General features: G+C 42.6%; 1 protein-coding gene across 2 annotated transcripts in view; it reads left to right on the plus strand.

Annotated features, from left to right (window-relative positions):
- Positions 1-17,837, plus strand: part of LOC115800930 (multidrug resistance-associated protein 4-like) — a 39,084-nt gene that overhangs the window by 5,854 nt on the left and 15,393 nt on the right. For both annotated transcript variants that reach the window (XM_030758556.1, XM_030758555.1), the window contains exons 6-20: positions 308-471; positions 599-724; positions 944-1,193; positions 1,290-1,397; positions 1,639-1,728; positions 2,305-2,496; positions 2,617-2,711; positions 2,794-2,880; positions 2,954-3,050; positions 5,735-5,959; positions 6,174-6,305; positions 6,440-6,477; positions 6,754-6,848; positions 7,272-7,418; positions 12,917-12,996. In XM_030758556.1, the coding sequence (XP_030614416.1) occupies positions 308-471; positions 599-724; positions 944-1,193; positions 1,290-1,397; positions 1,639-1,728; positions 2,305-2,496; positions 2,617-2,711; positions 2,794-2,880; positions 2,954-3,050; positions 5,735-5,959; positions 6,174-6,305; positions 6,440-6,477; positions 6,754-6,848; positions 7,272-7,418; positions 12,917-12,996 (1,926 nt within the window). The remainder of the gene's footprint in view (positions 1-307; positions 472-598; positions 725-943; positions 1,194-1,289; positions 1,398-1,638; positions 1,729-2,304; positions 2,497-2,616; positions 2,712-2,793; positions 2,881-2,953; positions 3,051-5,734; positions 5,960-6,173; positions 6,306-6,439; positions 6,478-6,753; positions 6,849-7,271; positions 7,419-12,916; positions 12,997-17,837) is intronic.

Raw genomic sequence — 17,837 nt, forward strand, 5'->3', positions numbered from 1 at the left:
TGAAAGTTATAATGTTTAATTTTTTTTTTCTTTGAACTGTTTCATATAGGCATGACATGATTATTTGTTATGATCATTTTGAAGGCTGCAGTGTGTCGTGCTGTTGAACTATGCCACAATATACTATCAGGTGTTCCTATTATTTTGCTCATTTAGGGTTGACATAAAAAGAGAAGCACAAAGTTGTAGCCTTTGTAGGCTTTACTGCAGGGATTTAGTATCTTTAAAGTTTTTCTTTGATTTGCATGTATTATAGATGACCTTATTCACCTTACCTTTACAGTATTTCTGTTTCTGCTTCTTACAGGTCACATTATACTTGCACTTTTTGTGGATCGGTCCTCTACAAGCAGCATCTGTGATAATATTGTTGTTGTATGCGATCGGCCCATCGTGTCTTGCAGGAATGGCTGTCTTCTTTTTTATGATGCCTGTACAGACCATGTTTGGACGTTTGTTCTCAAGACTCAGGTTTGAAGTCTTTTGTCAGATTCATTAAATATACTCATTAAATATACTCTAGATTCACCGTTTTTTTCTCTATAGAAGGTTTCTGTGTTGCCTTGCATTGATTCCATTGTTTCAATTTGTGTCTTAGGGCTGAAACAGCAGTGTTAACAGATGAGCGAATTCGAACAATGAATGAAGTCATTACTGGGATCCGAGTTATAAAGATGTATGGTTGGGAGAAGCCTTTTGGTGCACTGGTGGATGAGGTTAGAAGGTACAGTTGATCTGTCATTGCACAGATTCAGCCATTACTCTATATGTGTACCTATAGAGTCTTGAGTGTGATAATATTGTGACATTACAGGTTCTGAATTTCCTAATATGTTAAGTGCAGTGGGTTATGTGGAAACATTGCTGTATGGTGTGATAAAATTAACTAACTGCTGTCCTTTCCAAAGCAGAATTTATTAACGACATATTTTGTTTTGTACAGAACGGAAATCTCCAAGATCATGCAAAGCTCTTACCTGCGTGGCCTGAACATGGCATCTTTTTTTGCGGCCAGCAAGGTCATCATCTTCGTCACTGTGTGTGTTTACGTACTGACAGGAAACAAGCTGTCTGCTAGCAGAGTGTTCATGGCAGTTTCCCTCTACGGGGCAGTGCGACTCACCATCACGCTCTTTTTTCCCTGTGCCATAGAGAAGGTCTCTGAGTCTCTCATCAGCATAGAAAGGATTAAAGTAAATACATCACAGATGGAGGTTATATATTATCAGTAGTGTGTGCTGATTACTTTGTATAAAAAACTAAAACATTAAATTTACTATTCTTGTAAGAAATTTCTTCTGCTGGATGAAGTTGCTCCTCAGCATCTAGGACTTCCTGTGGCAGAGAAGAAGGACTGCATGGTGAAAATTCAGGACTTAATATGCTACTGGGACAAGGTGAGAAACATCTTGGGAAATATGCCTTTCCCTTTTATCCTAAATATATATCGTGCCATCATTTGACTCCTGGAGGCATAGCTAGTATTATGTACTATACTATACTGTATTATACCAGTTGTGAAGCCCGTGAGACCAATTTATGGTTTTGAGCTATGTATAGTAAGTGAACAAATTATTAACTGACTTGCTGCATATTTACTCCACACCAGTGTTCAAACTTAGCTACTTTTTCTTACAGACTCATGAAGTTCCAACTTTACAGAACGTGTCTTTCACAGTGAGATCAGAGCAGCTCCTGGCAGTAATTGGACCTGTTGGAGCTGGAAAGGTCAGGTCTGTTGTCAAGTCTCAGATTTAGTCGAGCACACCCATGACTATGAACCAGAGACAGGTTAAGTAACTCAAAATACTTCTCACACTGAAATTTGAATATTAAAACTGACCTTCCTGGTCCTGAGTGTAATCAGTGGTTTGCACCTCTGTATTTCCACTCATGAAGGTATCACTTGATTGTACTCCACTTCTGTGGTCTTTCAGCCTTTTGGGGATTGCTGAGCTGCTCAGTGCATTCATTCTTTTTAACAATGCACCAGACTGTTGATTTGACTTCTAAAGTTTTTGCTGTCTCTCTGATACGTTTATTTGGGGTTTTCAGCCAAATGATGGCCTCCCTCACTTGTACTAACATCTTTTTGGGCCTCAAATATAAAATTGCATTAAAATTACAGTGAAAAGCTGTAACAAAAACTGTCTTTGTGCCAAACATTATGGCATGTTTATGCTAGGCCGCTGGGCTGCAGTTCCATACTGACTTCTCAACTCTAAGCAAGGAAGTGATTTTTAAGGGATTTCACAAAATGTGAAAAATGCAGTTTAAATCTTAATTTTTGTTTGTGTATTTCAGTCCTCGCTCCTCAGTGCCATACTGGGAGAACTGAGTCAGGAAAGTGGTGTTATCAAAGTCAAAGGAGAGCTTACATACACCACTCAGCAACCCTGGATTTTACCCGGTACAATTCGAAGCAACATCCTTTTTGGCAAGGAGCTGAATCTCAAGAAGTATGACAGAGTACTGAGAGCCTGTGCCCTAAAGAGAGTGAGAATCACCTTGAATCATGTTTGTCAGTAATATAATCTAGTGGTAAAGCTATTTTGGCTTGCAGTACTCCAGTACAAATGTGAATATTTGGTATAGTTACTTATGTAACCTGATCAGGACATGGACCTGCTGCCTGGTGGTGACTTGGCAAGCGTTGGGGACAGAGGGGCCAACCTCAGCGGAGGACAGAAGGCAAGGGTCAGCTTAGCAAGGTGTGCTGGATAACAATGCAGTAACTTGCACTCTTATTTGATAACAGTGACAGAGATAATGTCACTGTGTGTGTCTTTTTAGAGCAGTGTACCAGGATGCAGATATCTATTTGTTCGATGACCCACTCAGCGCTGTGGATGCCGAGGTGGGCCGGCACCTCTTTGAAGAGTAAGTCCGTCGGCAGCATCTTACTGTCTGTGAAAATATGTTAGCAGTTTTTCATGTTATTTCTTCTCCCCAGGTGCATTTGTGGACTTTTGAGGAAGAAGCCTCGTATCCTGGTTACTCATCAGCTACAGTATCTGAAGGCTGCCGATCAGATTGTTATCTTAAAGGAGGTATGAGCTTGAGTACTGATTTAAAATACACTCACCAGCCACTTTAATAGGTACCCTTGTTCAACTGTTCATTGATCTAATCATCCAATCCCGTGGCAGCAAGTCATTATATTTAGTCATGCAGATATGGTCAAGATGACCTGCTGAAGTTCAGTTTGAGCATCTGAATGAGGAAGAAAGGTAATTTCAGTGACTCTGAACGTGGTGTGGTTGTTGGTGCTAGGTAGACTTGTCTGAGTATTTCAGAAACTGCTGATCTACTGGGATTTTTGAAGGCAACACCTCATTCAAAGCAGCTTCCTTCTTCTGTTGGACTGTTCCCAGTAGGGTTTACTGAGAATGGTCCAAAAACCAGAAAATATCCAGTGAACTTCAGTTCTCTGGGTGAAAATGCTTTGTTAATACCAGAGGTCAGGGGAGATTGGCCAGACTGCTTTAAGCTGATGGGAAGGCAAAACTCAGCTCAACTCAAATAACCAATCGTTACAAGCAAGGAATACAGAAAAGCACCCCTTAACACACATCTAGAACCTTGAAGCAGATGGGCTACAGCAGCAGAAGACCACACTGCATGCCACTCAATGTTAGCCAAGAACAGGAAACTGAAGTTAGAAGTCACACAGGCTCACCAAAATGCGATAAGAGCAGATTGGAAAAACATTGCCTTGTCTGATGAGCTTCAATTCCTGATGCAGTGCCATCCTGCGGATGGTAGGGTCAGAATTTGGTGTAAACATCATGAAAGCATGGAGCCATCCCTGGAACTATGGCTTAGGCTGCTGCTGGTGATGTGTTGGTGTGGAGGATATCTACTTGGCACACTTTGGGCCCCTTAATACCAACTGAGTGTCATTTAAACACCACGGCTTGAGTATTGTTGCTGACCATGTCCATCTCTTTATGACCACAGTATACCCATCTTCTGATGGCTGCTTCCAGCAGGATAACACACCATGTCATAAAGCTCAGATTACCTCAAACTGGTTTTTTGAACATGAAAATGAATTCACTGTACTCAAATGGCCTCTACACTCACCAGCACCTTTGCGATACAGTAGAAATTTGCATCATGGATGTGCAGTCAACATATTTGCAGCAACTGCCCTTCGACATGCAGATTAAAAGAGCTACAATTTGAATTAACAAAGAGAGACAGACAACGATTTGTACTCACATTCATATCTATCTTTTTAAACTGAGGTATGACCAAAAAGGCAAGATTCTCTTTTCAACTACAGATCCACAGAGGACACCATTGCTGTAGCTCTCCACTCTGTGTTGAGCCACTTGGAGCAGCAGCAGAGCTACGCTCTCGCATGCTCTTTGTGGATTACAGCTCAACGTTCAACACAATCATCCCAGACATTCTCACCACCAAACTGCACACCCTGGGCCTCCCCCCTCTCACATGTTCCTGGATCAAGGACTTCTTAACCAACCGGCCCCAGACTGTGAGACTTGACCCCCATCTCTCCTCCACCCGCACACTGAGCACTGGCTCCCCACAGGGCTGTGTGCTGAGCCCCCTCCTGTACTGCCTCTACACCCATGACTGCAGTCCGGCCCACAATAACAACCTCATCGTCAAATTTGCTGACGACACCACAGTGGTCGGACTCATCTCGAAGGGAGAGAGGCAGCTTACAGAGAGGAGGTCTTGAAGTTGACAGCCTGGTGTTCAGAGAACAACCTGGTACTGAACACCATGAAAACCAAAGAGATCATCATCGACTTCAGGAAGCACAGGACTGACCCAGCTCCCCTCTACATCAATGGCGAGCGTGTGGAGAGGGTCCACACCTTCAGGTTTCTTGGTGTCCTCATCTCTGCTGATCTCTCTTGGTCAGATAACATCACAGCTGTTATCAAGAAGGCTCAGCAGCGACTTCACTTCCTGAGGGTCCTCAGGAAGAACAACTTGGACTCAAACCTGCTGCTGACCTTCTACCGCTCATCCATTGAGAGCCTGCTGACGTACTGTATCACAGTATGGTACGGCAGCTGCACTGAGGCAGACAGGGTCAGGCTTCAGAGGGTAGTCAAGACAGCACAAAGAATCGTTGGCTGCCCTCTCCCCTCCCTGATGGACATCTACACCTCCCGCTGCATCAGCAGAGCCAGGAACATCATCAAGGACAGCTCACACCCTGGCTTTGACCTCTTTGACCTGCTGCCCTCTGGCAGGCGCTACAGGTGCATCAAAGCCAGAACAAACAGACTCAAGAACAGTTTCTTCGCCAGAGCAATCACCACCCTGAACTCACACACTCACCCACTGTAACTGTGCAACACCCACATCTCTGTGCAATATTATATCATTCATACTGAACAATATCTAACATTCCTATATTGTGTAATATCCAGTATTCATTCACTAGTGCAATATTCATTCACCAAGTGCAATATTCATCATCTTCATTATTATATGTATGCGATATATATGCAATATTGTCCTTTTACAGTGTGGCAGAATACATTTTCTGACTAAGAGGAAACATTTGATTAAAGTGCCTAAGGATTTGTCTTCTTCTAAGAGTTTGAAAGTCACTTATATGGGCAAAACATTCAAAGGTTTTGTTATTGTAATATTGACTGTGGTATAGGTTCTTTAGCTAGAATTTTTATGGTGATGTAAATGAGTTATCCTTGTTGTTAACTGAATTTCTTTTTTTTCTCTCTGTCAGGGCCAGATGGTGGCCAGAGGGACCTACAGTGAACTGCAGGGCTCTGGACTAGACTTCACCTCTCTCCTCAAGGAGGATAATGACCAGGACGAGGACAGGCAGACCACGACTCTTCTCCCAGGCACTGTTTGCTGCCTCCCACATGCACTCTCTGACAACTCTTCTATGTCTTCCCTTTCTTCCTCTCGTTACTCTTTGATCGAGGGAACTGAGCCACTTGCAGTGGTAGGTATAATATTAGATTATACAAATCTGACTATAATTGGTGAAAAAAAAAAAAAAATCATGTTTTAAGCAAGCATGCATAATTTGTGCCTGCTGTGCATACTTTCAGCCACTAGAGGGCAGAAGACGCTCACTTTTTCCCCCCTACTGTTCATTACAGTCTGCTTTGAAGTGTTGCTAGATGACTGGAATTGACACTAGTGTCTATTTCTAGGTAGTGCAACCAACAGAAGAGGAAAGCCGCTTTGAAGGAAACGTCGGCCTGCATATGTATGTGAAATATTTCATGGCAGGTGCTAACTTCCTGGTCCTCTTGGTCCTCATTTTATTGAATGCCCTAGCACATGTGAGTTTGCTTTTTATTTTCTAACATTATTGGAAAGATACAGTACATAAAGAATTTTTAATATGAGATTAGTAGTTTTGTTGTTTGTTTAATGCTTGACTTAAAAATATGTATTTTTTTGTTTTATTGTGTAGGTTACATTCATTCTGCAGGATTGGTGGCTTGCATGCTGGTAAGGTTTTGCAAAAAAAAAAAAAAAAGATATGAATAATAGGTTTTGTAAGCCAAACAGATGCATTTACTTAGACTGAAAATGGTTTAATAGAAGATAAGATAACTGAACAAAACTGTTTTTCTTGACATTATCTGTCACTTGTTGAAACTGACCTTGTGCTTCAGGATGGGGGGGGAAATGTGTGTTGTGTAGTGCCTTCACGTTGCAGCTTTCTTTCTTTGTTGTGTTTATTTGTCCTTGTGGATTTTTGTTTCTTTTGTGACTGACTTGCAGGGCCTCTGAACAGAAGCACATCAGTGTGACCGAGCACCTCAATGGCAGCTTCCCTCAGCAGCTGGACCTTGACCTGTACCTAGGTGTTTACGCAGGTGAAGCTCACTGAGCGCACATTGCTTTTTGTGTACTGCTGAGTCTCTGAATACCGCAGCCATTCAATGAACAGACCCACAGTTCTTTGGCTGTGGCCCAAGGCCTTCAAGGCCCAGTGTATGTGTACATGGGCCTCAGCTGTACAGCGAGATAGCAGTGCCTTTCTTGTTCTCTGCTGTTGGATTGCTTTGATTGCCTCCTCGTGACTCTCGGCTTCTTCACTCGCTCAGGCTTTGTGCTCACAGTGGTAAATCGGCATTCAAGTAAAAGAAAAAAAAAACACAAATGAAGAAATAAATGAATATGTGTTTTTTGTGTGTACAATATGCTCAGCAGTGTAATCTGAAATGCACAACTAATTACAGAACAGGCAGAAGGATAAGACTATAGCATGCTGATGTTATTTTTTGTGCTTTTGTCAGGTTTAACAGCCACTTCAGTTGTGTTTGGCTTCATACGCAGTTTGATTTTCTTCAATGTCCTGGTGAGCTCGGCCCAAACCCTCCACAACAGCATGTTTGATGCCATCCTCCGGACCTCGATACACTTTTTTGATATCAACCCTATTGGTAAGTGGCTCACCAGCCTTTCAAGACCTCATTTCAATGACAGATCCTTTTCTTATAGCATGGTCAGTAATATGACATGTTTACTTCCAGAAGCACATGGATCCAGTTATTGCTGTAACATCTGGCCACTAGAGAGCAGACTGTTACTTACTCTGTCATGTTTTGATCCACTTAAAAACATTCAAATACTTTTCTTTAACCTCCATAATTTGTCATGGCTATCAGGTTTCTTATGATGTAATAATTTATACATTCAAAAATATATTTTTTATCTTTAAAAATGAAGAGGTTTTTCTTACTGTATGTTAGGATTTAAAATAATAATCATGGTGAAATGTTTTATTTAATGTGAATAAATAATATAAAAAATATATTTATTATAGAATCTAAAATGTATAATGATAATAATAATAATAATAAAGAACTTAAATTTAGTTAAAAATAAAATCATCATCGAAGTCACAGCTGGGAGGTAAAGCCTTCGCTATAAAGATGCCAAATCTGTCAAAAACGTGTTGATATGACTTCATTTTTAGCCGTAACGTACTTAGAACCAGCAAAGAGAGTACTATCTATTTTATTGTGAGCCTGTACAAAAAAAGCAAACAATCAGACTGAATAAATGCTGTTTGCAGTAGATCTTGGACGGTGTCGTGTTTGGACTATAAAGATGTGTAAATAGAGACATATTTGCCTTGTGCGCTGTATCAGAAATTTCGATTATTTCATTAGCTTTGTAGGCTGGAGCTGCTGGGTCACTGGAGCTGGCAGATGGACGCGATTTTAAAAGTGAGCAAACACTCCAAACGTGTCTGACTTTACTCAGGGAGGGATGCTGTTTTTTCTTTTGTTTTGTTTTTTTTAATATTGAACTTTTTAAATAGACAGTGAATGTGAGTGGACAAGTGAATGGACACGTCAAGATTTGCTTAAATTATCTGCAATTTTTTTCCCTCTTCTTGATCATTTATCCCTATAATATTAGTATTAGTAATTAAAGACCTGTTTTAATTAGGTGAAGTAACGTCACCACAATCTGTCATTCAAATCCAAAGTCAACTGTCAAGTGGCCCACTTTGATAACTTTAATTTTTCTGGAGCATTGTTCACCTGTCAGCAGATAATTACTCAGCCTAATCTCCTCATAGTGACATGCGTGTACAACACAATCAGCTCGGGTGGGAATTCTCAACAAGAAGGGGAACTTGTATCTGTATAATGAGTCATAATAAGCTGGTAACACAAGTCTAAATATGATTTGAGGGTGTTCAGCAGCTTGTGGTTTCTACTGGCATTAGAAGTGGGTGTAGCGACAAAGCTTTTCTTTGCAAAGCTGTGTTTGGAGCAAACATCGCATGTCTTAATCTTTGACTTTTGTTTTTACTGCCGCCGTTGTGTTATGTATTGGACTACCTGGCAGCTTATCTGGGTGTGCCTTGCTTGGTAATCTATGCACAGGAGGAGTACAAACACTTTGAATAATGTAATAATCTGTTTAATAGCGCAGCAAAGGAGAGGCTTAACAGACACTGCTATCTGATCGCTGTTGTGCTGCTATCAGTAACCATTGTGTGACCAGTCCAGTCATTACAGCTTGGTTGCCAGACTGGCAAACACTATGTTTGACTGGATTTACACACAACTGTCCCAGAGTCAGTTTTTTTTTTTCTTCATCTGTGCAGTCAGCAGTAAATTATATATGTATATCAGTATTTTTATTTATCCTAATTTTGTTATGTATTTTTAATTAATTTATCACCTGGAGTAAAATCTTCCAGAAAGCATCACGACAAAGGCAGCTGTTTCAGCTCTGCCGGTTCCTCTCCTTTCTGTCCTAATGTTTTCTTTCTCTCTAAACATTTTTCTCCTTTGTAGAGAAAAAACAAAACAAAAAAAACTGCCACTTTCATCATAGCTTTCACATTCACTACTGTCTTGCCGTAAGTGTGAATGATTTGTGACTGTGTGCACATGTGCTGCTAAGGATTTGACAGCTGTTTACACGTGTAAGCGATAGGTGCGCTGCTCCTGCTGTTGAACGGGCCCGGTGTTTGATAGCCGTCCTCAGAGTTAAAGGTTACCATTTCAAGCGTCGCTGCACAAAGGTCTTATTTGTTATTCTGTGAATGTGGTTTATAACAAAGGACTTCAGCTGTGGTGAATTATGATTGATGGAGAGGTATTGTAGCTCTTCTGTATCTGCCACTGAATACCACTGCGCCATTTAAATCTGTGTCTGTGTTATCTTTTGTACTGCTCAGACATAGTTGATTTCCAAGTTGGTGCTTTTGGTGATTAAAACCTTTACATGCTGCAACAATACTTTTTTTGATACTTTTTTCAAGACAGCCAGATGAAGCTGATGAAAAGCACGAGAAGCTGTTTCCTCGCTTATATTAATTTAAATAATTTGAAATATTCATGTTGCTCCATTTGAGTAATGTGTACAGTCTTATTACAGCTGTTCATCCAAATGTGATCCATTTAGAGCAGCACAGACAGCGGTGGATGTGTTGAGCTGATGTTGATCCCTGTAATTTAGTGTCATTGAGTGGGCTAATCCCCTCAGAGACTGCAGGCCAGGGCTTCAGCTCATCAGCACAGTCAAGGAATGGAGTTTCAGTCAACACACACACACACACACACACACGCACCCATAGCCGTGTTTCACATCAGCATAGTGGGCCATCTCAGAGCTGGGTGTTGCTGTTGACGCGGTGAACATTAGATCTTCTGTAGTCACTGATGTGAGATTCTAATTGTGTCTACAGAGGAAATGTTTTTAATGTCTGTATTTCAGGTCTGGGATGCAAGAGTGTTAAGAGCGAAGTGAAGGAAGTACTGCAGAGAGGATGATGATATCGAAGTGTGTAAATTGAATGTGGAGATGGAGCCGTGTGTGTGTGTGCAGCATGGCTGATAGGGCTCCCCCTTGCTCGGCACTTCCACTATTTAATTGCATGAAAGGGAAGGAGAGGAGATTGCAGGAGCCTGGCGGTGTGAGCGAAGAGAATGGATTTAGAATGTATTAGTATTGGCAGCAAGGCGCCGGCGGTGGGAGGCTGCCCCAGGCCTCTGGGCCCTTCATGGAAGTGCAGGTGAGCTGTGCCACCTCCAGCCTTGGCAGCCCCCTCCCCAGTATTTCTTCATTATCACACTTGTCTCACTGAAGGGCCCCTCCAACTGCACTGGGGCCCACACATGGAGCGGCTCTGAGTCGTCTCCTTATCTTGATGTTTACAGGGAACAGCGATTTGCCACACGCCCTGCTCTAGCCGGACCCCACTGTTCCACTTCTTTAAGTGTGATTGGGAGCCCTTCTCACCTAATATCTCCACCTAAGAGGGCACCTTAGTTGGGAGGGCTTGATATTTCCTGAGCCTGAAAAGTGGTGCAAATCACCCCTGGAGTCTTAAAGCATGAGAAATTGTTTGATACTAATGCTGCTGATATCCTGAAACATCTATACCCCTCTGTACACAATAGGTGATATTGTTGACAACCACCCAGAGTGATTGAAGCCATTGTCCCACACCGATCTTACCTCATAGGCATTTCCATGCAGTGAATGTCTTTGTGTAACTGCATCACTGTAATGTATCCCCTCTATAGTCTGTGCAGGATGGAGAAGGCTCTTTACTTCATCCCCTCTGAAACTCTCTGTTAACTGAGCTGCTTGTCAAACAGCTGATAGCTGACTGATGTTCTCTGCTCTAACACCCTCTAACCATTGTATGATGTAACCCAGAGAAACCTATCCTTTTCTTATTGGCATTGTTTGTCAGCTATGCATGAATTTAGGTCATCTATGGCTTAGACAGTAAAATTACATAAAATATTATTGGAGCTTTCACAAACACAGTTTGACAAGTACCCCCCCACACCCCCTATTCCCAGACTAAAGCAGCAATATTCTGCATTGGTATAGTAAGAGCTCTACCCCCTTGCTTGAACCCTCCCCTCGGGATGTCTGTATGCTAAAGGGGCACTCACACTGTGAATAAGATTAGTCTGCCTCCAAGTGTACAACATGCTTACGCCACTTGACTTTGAATCAGTACTGATTTGGAGCATTGCTGGGTTGTTGTGGGGAATAATGCTCTGGCTGGGTTTATGCAATGGCTGTTATGGGGAGCCCGGCCTCGTCTGCATGCATGTTTTTAGGCAGGAGCGGCATTTTGGATAAAGCTGTAAGCTGCTTACGGCCGTGGAGAGAGGTGATTACAGGGCCCACCTCCGTAGGACTGACTAAGAGGCTGGGAGGCAAGTTTTAGGTCAGCGGTGCCATGGCTCCACCACGCCTCCAGAGTGCCATACCACCACATTCTGCCACTATGTTGCCCAGTCCCACCCTGTTCCATGGCCTATTCTGTGAGCCTAGATAAGCTCATCTGCATGCCCGTATGGCTTGCTTAACTTTATCAGGGGTTGCACCCTACATTTGTGAGTACTGCTTTATTTACTTTCTCTTCAGACAGATATTATTGTTTGCATAGCCATGTGTCATAGTGGAAGGCAACTGCTCTCTTAAAGACATTATGAAACGTCACGGCACTATTTTAAAGACACTGCAGACTACATATGGCACATTCACAGATTGTTTGTGTCTTTTTTACATTAGCACAGTTCGAGCTGTGGCAGTGCTGGCGCTGCTCTGGTACCTGTTGTCTGTGAAGAAGCCAGGGGGCTTCCTTCAGGGACAGAGATAGTAAAAGCCTTTCTGTCTTGCCTGCCTTTAAGGAAGTGTGCTTTGGGGATTGGCTATCAGTGACCCTGCAGTACACAGTGTGTGAAAGCAGCTGGAGTGTAATCTTATGTGCTATGGGATCAGAATAGTGGAGCAAAGTTACTAAAGGAGTAACAATAAAGGGCTGCCACAGCACCTGCAGAGCACTAGCCAAAATAATGAACGACCGAGCAGATTGGAGGCAACTCAATTAACGTCACTGACACTGCCAGTCAGAACATAAAGGCAGGTACGCAGCTTCTGTTACCCTTTTGTTTCCTAACAAAAGGTTCCCTCGTGTATTCAGCCAAGAGTAGGACAGTCTTCATGAATCACTAGATAAATAATGATTCATTGTTTAATCGAGATAGGCCTGTGTTTTCCATCTGATATCACACAGTCTGTAAGCTCTGTTCTATTAAGGGGACTTTGATAACAGTTGCTTAATAGTCTAAAGACAGGGACCGAATTGAAACTAACAAAATATTGGTTTTATGAATACTGAGTAGTTAATAGATAAAGCATATCTGTATTTGACTTAGATTTGTTGCTCCAAATGTCACGTTATTATGTTAACTAGTAACCAACTTAACTAATTAATATCTAGTTAACTAGTGAATATCCCTGTAACCACTTATTTTTTTCAGCTCACTTGAGTGCACTATTATTATTGTACAAATGGCACAACAATATTGCCAATATAAAAACATTCTGTGTTCCTATTACAGCGATATTTTTCTAATCTGTTCTTTTGTGCTGTGCTTTTTCTCAGGAAGAATCCTCAACAGGTTTTCGAAGGACATTGGTTACCTGGACTCTCTGCTTCCATGGACGTTTGTGGACTTTATCCAGGTGAGTCTCACCTCGACAGGTTTGGTTGCTGGCGCAGCAGCATGGGGAGGCCATTTCATGCCTGGCTAAACCTGCTTTGTGGTCCGGGTCCCCTAATCTGGAAACAATTACTGTAGGATTACCTGCCAGCGCAGCCCAGCGCCTGCAGAGATTTAATAAAAGTGTGCACATAGGCTGAGGGCGTGGCTCCCTCAGCGTGGCACAACAGAAGTGGCATCTTCAGAGAATGTGTAAGGAGACTAAGGAAGTGATTGGAAGAGAGAAAGGCACCAAAGAAGAAATAAAGCCACAAGATGATGGGCCAGATGTGGAGGGGAAATAGTGGAAATGTCAGGAGAGGGTGAGAAGAGGATATTGTGTTGAGTGGCAAAGAGAAAAAGTCTGACATGAAGTGTTTACAGGAGTGGACCTGGAAGGGGGGAAGGGGACAGGTCGGTCAGAACAGATACCACAGCAAGACTTTCCCCTGTCAGCCCAGTTCACCTAATGCTTAACAGGTCTTATTGACCCGGTAGCCAAGGGCCACCCCGATGCAAGACCAGGTTAGGTTACCAAATGCCACCCTGCCACCGTGACAGCCATCTCCCACGAAACCCTGAGCAGATGAGCCAGCTCATGCACCTAGCACCACAAAGAAGGGAATGTTCGCTGAACAATTCGAGGTAGAGGAGCAGGCGTGGCTCCTTGGTTCGGGCCAAAGAATAGAACAAAGGCGTGCTGAAAATGAATCCCCCCTCCACAATGCCTGAATGATGTTTGTGGCAGATACCCATCTCACAGTAGACAAAAGCCATCTTAAATGCTGAAAGCACAAAAGAATATGCACACAAAAGCTTTTTGTCTGCTATAGTTCCCCTCATTTTGATAATAAGGTGAATAATGGTTAAAGTAAAATAACTTTTGTAGAGGGCCAGTAGGTCCAACCAAAAACAGTGACAGTGGACTAAAGTCTTGACATTAAACAGAGATGTGTTTCTGTTATGTACTTACTTGAATTTCTCCCATGTTACTCATCACTAGTGTTATAACAAATCTATTCTGACTGTGCCTTGATGTAAAAATAAAATTTAGAGGGGAAATAGCAGGCAGTGTCAAAATCAGTCTGGATATGTGCACATTAGTCTTTCGCTGGAGCTGAAAGTGGGAGGTGATTGTGAGAGTGGACAAAGGTAGCATCCTTTGCACAAAGTACTTTTGTTTGTGCTGCTTTCTGCTCTTGTTTGCAGGTGTCTTTCATGGAGCAGTCTTTAATGCTTTCAGGAAGGAAGATTTTCACTCTTTTTATCAAAGTATTAGCTGTTGAGAAAAGCTGCTGATCTCGACTATTGTTGCTCATTCGTGGAGGGACGTTTCCCTATAGTTATTGTTTAAATGGTTGTCAGGAGGGAATAAAGTGAAACTTCATAAACAATACCCTAACTGGTTTATCTCTTTCTATGGAGAGAGGCCGCTTCTGTGTGGGGATTTGTGCCTGAGCCACCCCCACCCCACCACCCTTTTATGGTGGAGTAAGCACTTCACAGCCCTTCAGCACTGCCCCCAAACCCGCCTAACAAGGGGATTCCCTCAAGCTGGGGAAACCTGGTTATACCCCAGAGCCCTATTTTTCACAGGTCTCATTTAGTAGTAATTTAGTATATTGGGGAAAAAGGCTCTTTCTCTCCCATCTTTATGGTCAGGGGACAAAGACAGAAATGTCAATTAAAAACACCTCAGGCTTTGGGAACTGTCAGCTTTTGTGTGGACTTGACCTTTAAATCCTGGGTTGCCTCTATTTTCACAGAGAGGGCAGAGGAGGAGGCCAAGACAATAAGGGGTGAGTACAGGGGTCTTTCAGTGGATTTTTTGTGTGAAGGCTCTTGACCAAGTCACACCACCAACTGTTGGGACCCGCACTGCATTTATGGCCCTGCTTATCCAGTCAAACTTCTGCTTGTCCGGATGTTTTTATTAAGACACTAGCTGACTTTTATATTCACGGAGATGTGACCCAGCCAGCTCTTACCAGTGCTTATTTCTTATAAAGACAAAAATAAATTACAGCAATAAACCCCTTTGTGTGTGTGAGAAAGAGAAAAAAAGAAACAGAGACAAACCCAGCACTGAAGGGCTGAAGACGCACACAAGCACAGAGCAAAGATGGCTATTGTCTAAAAAACACTGGCGGGTGGATCATTGTGTGAGTCTCTATATTGTGGCACATTGTGTATCAGGCCTCTTCAGTGGCTTTGTGGGATATGAGAACTGCTGACGTAACCGTGGGCGCTGCAGGATGGGATTTCACCAGCTTTCTCTGCTTCTTTACCGCGCTGGTGACTGAAGAATGCACTGGCTCCAGGCATTACACTGGTTAGCCTGAGAAACACAGAAGATGGTCCAGTGTGGAAACATATCGGCTGTGCCATTAGTCCTCTTTAAGCATTGTTTTATGACAGTGCCATTGTGTTTCTGCACAAGGTGGAAAATACAAGTGACACAGAAAGGTGAGAAGCCTTAAGATCACTGACCTGCTTGTTTTGCTGAAAAATAAACATCACCGTGTGACCCTGAATGTGTATTTGTATATGCTTATGGGCGAACTTAACTGGCCACTCAGCAATACCACACACGGTCATTTGATGGCGAGCATTGGCCAGCAAAAGCTTCCCCGTGTGAGTATGTGTGGTCTCCCATGATGCTGTGGTCCAGCACCTCAGCCGCTCTGACTCAGAATACAGGCCAGACCCAGGGTCCTTTGAGCCTGGGAACTGACATAACAAAGTCCTAATCTAATCTTGAATCTCACCTCACGTCAGAATGACGAAGACAATGAATTCTAGGCTGTGACTTTTGTATTTTTGAATTGTTGTTTTGTGTGTGTGTGTGTGTGTGTGTGTGTGTGTGTGTGTGTGTGTGTGTGTGTGTGTGTGTTGTTTTCAAGAGGCAAAAAAAAAAAAAGGTTGAATGAATTTGCTGGACACTAGTGATTTATAGTAGAGAGTGAGGGAGACCACATTTCAAAGCCTTTCTCTTATTTCCAAAATGGGGTTGGAAATCAGCAGCTTGACTGAGCCCAAATAAGTGACTTCTTTTACCTTTTCACAGAACACAAAGGCCTAATCCTAGGACTACTTGAGCCACCAATGTAGACAGCGTCTGAGACCACCACAGTATGTGTCAGACCTTCCTCACCACACACAAAACACATTGACTGCAGCTTTATGAAGTGAAAATGCCCCAGAAAGGGAAAATGTGAAGGAGGTGTCCACAGTCATTTCCCCCAAAGAAAAGCCACAGCATCTGGGCATTTAATGCTAAAATAAAGCCCAAACACAGAGTAGAATGGATTGGGTCACTTGTATTGTTCCAGAGCCCAAGTGGAACGGCCCTGTTTTGTTTCAGTACCACTGACCCTTGCAGCTTATTGTGCTGCTCAGTCACAGAAAAGTGTGGAGTTACAAAAAAAAAAATAATTAAAAATTCCAACGATGACAGAGGGCTTCTTTTGAGAATTTTTCTTTACCATGCTCACCCCTCATTTCCTGTTTTGTTTGCACTTCTTTCCCAGTGGCAAATATTGCACACTGTCAGTAAATAAAGGGAGGATGAAAAAGGGAGTTGTAAAAAGTATAATGCTTCCGTCTGTCCGGAGGGATGTTTAATTAAAGGGAAGTGTTTATTTTCAGCTGGTGAACAACAGTCGCTATCATTGCCGAACACAAATATAGCAATTAACTCCAATTTTCTACATTTATTTGGACATCAAAGAGCTGATAGAATCATTGAGAAAATAAAGCAATTAGGGTCAGCAGAGATCTGAATGGTCTTTGGACACAGCAGTGCGCCCAGTTTGCCTGAATGACTGAATCGCATGCGTGCGGTAGCTTTCTTTTCTCGCTAAAGAGCTATTAGTGGTAATTCTTTATTTAAACAGTTTGTATACAAAACCTTTCATCCTTTTATCCACTTTTATGTGCAGCGGGATGTGGCTTTGGGAGTTTTCTGTTCCTGTGTGGTTTCATAGGAGATATGGATGTGGTCTGAGGGGGTGAGGTGTATACTCGTAGGCTCACTTATCAGACTCATCTGTGTGTAGTGTGGGTGGGGGCCGTGGTGTCCCCGATGCTGACACGATAAGCGCCAAACCACGCAAATGGATCACATCAAACAGGGCCTTGGCGACAGTGGGCCCTGGGGAGCAGGAGGAGGCAAGACTTCTATCTAATAGTTCCTGTTCCTCCTACTGTCCCCTTAGATGACCCCGCTGTCAGATAACGCCGGCCTGGCTCAGACCTTCGCGGCCACTGCTGAAATGGGCCCAATTAGAATTCAGATTAACCAACCAGCTAATGTGAATGAGCAGTGTCACTGTGTCACCAATCAACAGCGGAGTAGTGAAAGGAAAAACAGTGTATACGATAAGACATTTGTTCAGTTAATATTTGATCCCCTCAAGGGAAGGCTGGATAACATGCGGTAATGGCCTGTGTGCCATCATCTCACTTTGCAGTCTGGTAGCCTTCCATCAAGGCTAAGATTGAAACTTATGTACTGTGAAATTCTTGGGATCAGTTGTGCTCAGTAGCTTCGACTCACTGTTTGATTGTGTGGGCTCCACTACTGCAATGGTTAGACTAGTAATTCCCTCTTATCTGAACTGCAAATGGAATTGACTGGCTTTTCATCATAAAACTACACTGAAAGTGATCATGCTTAAATTTGTGCTTAAGTAGCAGATAACATCCGTAATTAAGGTGCTAAATTAAATTTTCATCTCTCTGGGCTAGTCTGAGACCACTGAAGGTAACAGTATGATCCTAATCTCCACGTTTTAGGATTCATCCCTTTGGATGTATCTAATT

The sequence above is a fragment of the Archocentrus centrarchus genome, chromosome 21 (assembly GCF_007364275.1).
Source record: "Archocentrus centrarchus isolate MPI-CPG fArcCen1 chromosome 21, fArcCen1, whole genome shotgun sequence".
In the NCBI taxonomy this organism is placed as follows: domain Eukaryota; kingdom Metazoa; phylum Chordata; class Actinopteri; order Cichliformes; family Cichlidae; genus Archocentrus; species Archocentrus centrarchus.